This window comes from Suricata suricatta, chromosome 8 (genome assembly GCF_006229205.1).
Source record: "Suricata suricatta isolate VVHF042 chromosome 8, meerkat_22Aug2017_6uvM2_HiC, whole genome shotgun sequence".
Classification (NCBI taxonomy): Eukaryota; Metazoa; Chordata; class Mammalia; order Carnivora; family Herpestidae; genus Suricata; species Suricata suricatta.
In genome coordinates this window covers 141,092,023-141,097,699 of record NC_043707.1, presented here as the reverse complement: position 1 = coordinate 141,097,699, position 5,677 = coordinate 141,092,023, and the positions used below count along the sequence as shown (strand labels likewise).

Below are 5,677 nucleotides of genomic sequence, written 5' to 3'. Positions count from 1 at the left end.
GACCCTTGGCCCCGGCGCCTTCTGTTGGCCCCTTGCAGGTTCTCAAGGTATTTCCCCAGGAGGAGGGAAGGAAGGTCTGTGCTTTCTGCCCGGGTGAGCCTGACTCGAGTCCCTCAGGGCACCAGCCATCATCACAGGCATGCCTCTGCCCCTGGCCGGGGCTCTGACTCCCTACACGCTGCCCTTGGCTGGCAGGGACTCTGGCCGGACCTGAGCTGGGGCCTCCAGGCCCTCCTTCCTGGCAGCTCACTTCTTCAGCCTTCGGAGCTGGGAGCCACAGGTCACTCTTGTTCCAGCTGCAGAGCACCTGGGGCCTCGCCCTGCTGCTGGGGGGCCTCCCACAGGAAGAGCACGCTGCTCCCTCAGTAACACAGTCTACCCCGCGGAGGAAAACTGCCCGTGGCAGAGGGCATGAGACCCCCAGACCTGTGCTAGGCTTAGGGGCTCCGATGCCTGGGAAGGGGGCATCCATGCCAGTGGTGTCCGCTGGTCCCAGCTCTGAGCCTTAAGCAGGAAGAGGAAACAAAGGCCCATTTTGCACTTGAGGAAATGGGCTCAGAGAGGTTGAGTAATTTGGGCAAAGTCCCACAGTAAGTGACAGAGCTGTGATTTGCATCCACACCCCAGTGAGTCCAGGGCCTGCTCTTCCCCGGGCATGACGGCAAGACTTCCCTCTCCAGGCATCACAAGGGGCCATCTGCCTCCTTCCAAAGTCACAAGCCTGATGACCCCACGCCTTCTCAAAGCCCAGGCCTCCCCAGCAGGGCCTGTTGGAAGCCAGGCTCCCTCATCCCAGCCCAGGGCCTCAGCACGGATTGGGGGGTGGGGCATCAGAAACAGAGCCCACCCTGAGGGGCGGGGGGCCTGAGCCACGCCCTCAAGGCTGGGATCTGCCTGAAGGTTTGGTCACTTGGGATGGTGAGGCCTCTGGTCATCCTGGGGACACGTTAGACCCCCCCCATGCAGCCAGAGGTAGCGGGTCACACTTGGGGGGGGGTGTCCTGGGCTGTCCCGCCGTCGGTGCACTGTCCGGACTCACACTTCCGCAGTGAGGCCAAGGACTTCAACCCCCAAGACCATGCGATTTGGCTCTGAGTGTGGTGTGCCTCGTTAGCATGTGGTATGTGGCCTCAGTGTGTATGTGGGCACATCTTCTTTGTGCTCTTAGAGTGTGGTGTGGTCAGCAGTGGCCATATTGTCTGGTAGGAAGGGTGAACCATGTGCCCCAGGGCACCAGGTGCTGTCTCCACACCCAGCCCTTGGGTCGTTCCCACAATTAGAGCCGGTCTCAGCAGCTGGGTGGCCCTAGACACCTGTGTTCTGGGAGTGGCGGCCCCTGCCCAGTGCCTCTTGGCCACAGACACCTGTAGTCAGTGCTCGCAGTGTGAGCCAGGCAGGCAGTGGAGAGCAGGTATCCCCCCAGGCCGTCAGGAGAGGCGAGGGGCCAGGGCTCTCCAGGGTCTGCTGGGAGTCAGGTGTCTGACCCAAGAGAGATCTGAGCTTCCGGGGCTGGGGGCAGGGAGGTCTGCTCAGGGAGAGGCTGCTCAGCCATCCAAGGGGGTGTCTTCTCCTTCCAGAAACCAGGAGCCCTTTACCCTAGGCCGGGCTTCCAAGTCTCTGAGCGAGTAAAGCTCACCCAGGAGGACGACCCCCAATCCCTGATGGCTTCCCCTTCCGGGTCTCGAGTGCATGTGCGTGTGCCTGCCCCCGCCAGCCAGGCTCCTCCCCGCCTCGGCCCACACCCAGCCCGTCTGTTATAAATAGGAGGCTGCCTGGCCAGTGTCGGGCCACATCACACTCTGTCTTGTCACCCACGGCAGCCGTCATCAGCAGGCCACCCACCACAGGAGGATGGAGGCGCCTGCGCAGGGAGGCTCCAGCTTCAAGGTACCCAAGGACACCTGATGTGCCCATGCCGGGGTGGGGAGGGAAGGTCTCCCCCAGGGGCCTCTCTAACCTGAAGTGGAGGGTGCTGTGTCCCACATGTCGCCTCGAGTGCACACACGCACAAAGGCAAGAGAAGAGGGTCGTGCAGTCCCCACTGAGGGCTCGGTGCGAGTGACAGGGGAATGTGTATTTGCACACACGCGTGCGTGTGCAAGCGTGTACGAAGGTGCCGTCACCCCTGCTGTGTCTGGCTCGAGGCTTCTCAGATCCCAGGAGCCCACATTCACCTCATCAGAGGCCTCCGTCCCAGGGGTCTGGACCTCACCCCCATCTCAGGAAGCCCTGGGGGCTCTCAGTGCTCCCCCATAGCCCCATCTTCAGGGCCTCTCCTTTTCTGCCCTCGTAGCCCCTGCTGAGGCAGGAGGGGGCTGGTTTGGGCTCCATGTCTGGGGGAGGGTAAACATGGTTAGTGGGGTCAGAAAGAACTTTCTGGAGCCCCTTTTGCCTAACCTGTAACACACAGCTGAGGATTCTACCTCACCCATAAAGGCCCCCCGTAATCATAGGGACACACACGTGAGCAGAGCTCAGTGCGTGTGAGACCCCCCCCCTCCGTTAGCACACTATGCGGGTACCTGCTTCTGGCCAGGCATGGGGGAGGCCCACAAACCTGAAGCTGGGAAGGGAGGCCAACCTACCGGCACCTCGGACGGGCCCGCAAAGCCATACCTACAGCCTGCTCCAACACGCAGGCTCCCGGAACTCCCGGGAGCAGCCTGTTTGGATGAATCGGGCTGGGCACATGCTGGCAGATGCTTCTCTGCTGCCCCTGGCTCAGCCCCCTCCCCAGGTGCCTCAGGAGGGGGCCAGAACCCAGGAGGCTAGACCTTGGGTGCAAGAAGGCCTAGTGATTCAGGTCCAGATGCGGACAATGTGGAAAGTCCACCGGACGCCCAGGCAGTGACTCAACATGTGTTCAGGGCTCGCAGGCCCGCCTAGTCAGGGTCCCGTGTCCTTGTGTGCTGGAGCAACTGAGGGCTGGGGGCCCTGGGTCTGTGGCCCTATTTCTCTCTAGGGCCCTCAGGTCCTCACCACTTGCTGGCCCATTGGCCCCCTGCCCGCTTTTCCTGAAGCCCAAGGTCCACAAACAGGACTTCCCTGGTGGATGATGCCTCACTGTGGCCACAGCACTGAACAATCCTCAGGCCTGACCCTTGGCCCAGACGTGACTGAGCAGCCTGCTTCTGTCAGACCCAACCAAATGTGCCCATACTGGCCACTAAGGGTTGGTAGAGGCCATTGAGGCCCAGAGTCTGGTCTTTCCAGGGCCCTCAGACCTTCCACATTGTCTCTGGGCCAAGGACACAACCCAGACAAGTAGGTCACCTGGCCTGGCCCCTCCCACGGGGAGACAGCAGCAGAGGCCCACCCAGCCTCAAGGCAGCCTGCAGACAGCTCCAGGCCGGGCTCGGACACCATACCCTCTGCTGTCTCCTTCCCCACCAGCAGGACACCTGGTGCCCGGTAGGGGCAGGGGGCGGGGTGGCTGTAGGGTTGGTCCCAAACCTCTGATAGGGCCTCTTTCAAGCATCAGTGGGCTAGGCTGTGCCATGAGCGGCTGAGGGACACAACTGTCCCAGAAGTTTCCAGGCACAGAGAATGCAAGTCCTACCAACCTGGGGTGAGGAGGTCTGAGTGGCAGTCAGGTCAGGCACCAGGCGGGGGCCACACTAAGGCTTGCTTCTTGGACACAGGCAAGAGCTGTGGCCCAGGCATCCGGTGGCTCCCCGAAGTCCCATGAGGCCCAGCTGGCTCTGCCACCTCAGCCCAAGGACGAGGAGGGACAAGGGGAGAGGCTCGTGGAGCTGCATGCCTCCTTCCGGGAGCTGTTCACCTTCTTCTGCACCAACGCCACCATCCACGGGGCCATCCGCCTCGTCTGTTCCAGCCGGAACCGCCTCAAGACGGCATCCTGGGGTTTGCTGTTCCTGGGCGCCCTGGGCGCCCTCTACTGGCAGTTTGGGGTCCTCTTTGAGCAGTACTGGCGCTACCCGGTCATCATGACAGTGTCCGTGCACTCGGAGCGAAAGCTCTTCCCGTCAGTCACTCTGTGCAACATGAACCCACACAGGTGAGGGTTCCTGACTCCTCATCTCTGCAGCCTGTGGACATCTCCCCAGGTGTGGTCACCGGCTCAGGAGCCCTGAGACTCAGAGCGGGGGGCAGTTAATAGACACGAAGGAGCCAGTTGGAGCTTGCAGTGGTCAGTGTCAGCCAGACACCCAGGTGCTGAGCAGCTGGAGCGAGGGTTCGGGTTGGGGGCGGCGGCGAGGAGAGCAGGGTAACATTCTAGGTGGGGAGACAGAGCGGGCAAAGACGGGGGAGCGGTGGCTGTGCCAGGAGGTTGGTGGAGTCCACACGGGCACCGGGCTGGGCTGGGTACCCACCCCCCCGCCGTGGGGGACTTTGGGGGTGGCTCTGACTCAGCCCGTCCCTCTCCCTTGCCCTGACCACTCCACCCTACAGGCCGAGCTCAGTCCGCCACCATCTGCAGGCACTGGATCAGTTTGCCCAGGAGAACATCCGCTCTCTCTACAAATTCAACTTCAGCCCGGACAGGGACGCCCCCTTTGCGGACGACCCGGGCCCACAGCCTGCCTTCTGCCTGGACCGCAGCGTCCGCCTGCAGAGGCTGAGCCGCCCAGGTGGCCAGAGCAGAGTGGGTTTCAGACTGGTGAGTGTCCTTAGGCCTGAGCGGCCCTGGCGGGCCGTCACTCCACAGGGCCCTGCGTCGGGCTCTGGCAGGCAGGGGGCTGCGCGGCGCTGACCCCGTGCCCCTCAGTGTAACAGCACAGGCGGAGACTGCTTCTACCGGGCCTTCTCGTCAGGTGTGGCGGCCACCCGAGAATGGTACCGTTTCCACTACGGGAGCGTCCTGGGCCTGCTGCCCGCCACCCATGAGGACAGCCATCGGAGCCACGGCGGCCACTTTGTCTTCTCTTGCCAATTTGACGGCCAGGACTGCCAGGCCCGGTGAGTGAGGGGGGTGCGGGTGGCTGCTCCCCTCGCTCCACCCTGTGGACATGGGTGCCACCGCTGGGTTTCCTCCAGAGATGAGGCGGGTCATAGTCCCCCAGGCCACATGCGCTGGTCTGAGTGTGGCTCTTGGCTCCAGGCACTTCCAGACCTTCCACCACCCCACCTACGGCAGCTGCTACACCTTCAATGGCGTCTGGGCTACACAGCGCCCGGGCATCCCCCACGGTGAGTGCCAGCCGAAGGCTGAGTGGGGCCGGTGGGCATCCGGGCCAGCCTGGCCTCACCCTGGTTCCTCCCCCAGGAATCAGCCTGGTCCTCAGGACTGAGCAGCAGGACCACCTCCCGCTGCTGTCCTCAGAGGCTGGCATCAAGGTCATGATTCATGAGCGTGACCACACACCTTTCCTGGAGCACCAGGGTTTCAGCATCCGGCCAGGGACCGAGACTACCATTGGCATCCGAGAGGTGGGTGGGCCCTGTCCCTCCCACTCCCCACTTGCCTGCCCCACCCTGGGGCCTCAAGGGCCGGGGCTGTGGGACTGAAGCACTCTCCCTCCCCCCAGGACGAGGTTCACCGGCTGGGGAGCCCCTATAGTCACTGCACCCACAGCGTGGACGGTGCGGGTGTGCAGCTGCTGTACAATGCCTCCTACACCCTGCAGGTGGCCTGGCGCCATGGCGTGGGAGGTGGGGTGGGGAGCATCCCAGGGAGGACCCAGGGGATACCAGGGGAGAGGCGGGGGGGGGGGGG

The 5,677-nt window shown here is 63.4% G+C and overlaps 1 protein-coding gene across 1 annotated transcript in view; it reads left to right on the top strand.

The window, feature by feature from the left end:
* Positions 1-1,848: 1,848 nt before the first annotated feature.
* Positions 1,849-5,677, top strand: part of SCNN1D (sodium channel epithelial 1 delta subunit) — a 5,677-nt gene continuing 1,848 nt past the window's right edge. The window contains exons 1-7 of the mRNA XM_029945952.1: positions 1,849-1,887; positions 3,642-4,018; positions 4,414-4,621; positions 4,730-4,920; positions 5,063-5,151; positions 5,228-5,391; positions 5,490-5,613. Of these exons, the coding sequence (XP_029801812.1) occupies positions 1,852-1,887; positions 3,642-4,018; positions 4,414-4,621; positions 4,730-4,920; positions 5,063-5,151; positions 5,228-5,391; positions 5,490-5,613 (1,189 nt within the window). The 5' untranslated portion in view covers positions 1,849-1,851. The remainder of the gene's footprint in view (positions 1,888-3,641; positions 4,019-4,413; positions 4,622-4,729; positions 4,921-5,062; positions 5,152-5,227; positions 5,392-5,489; positions 5,614-5,677) is intronic.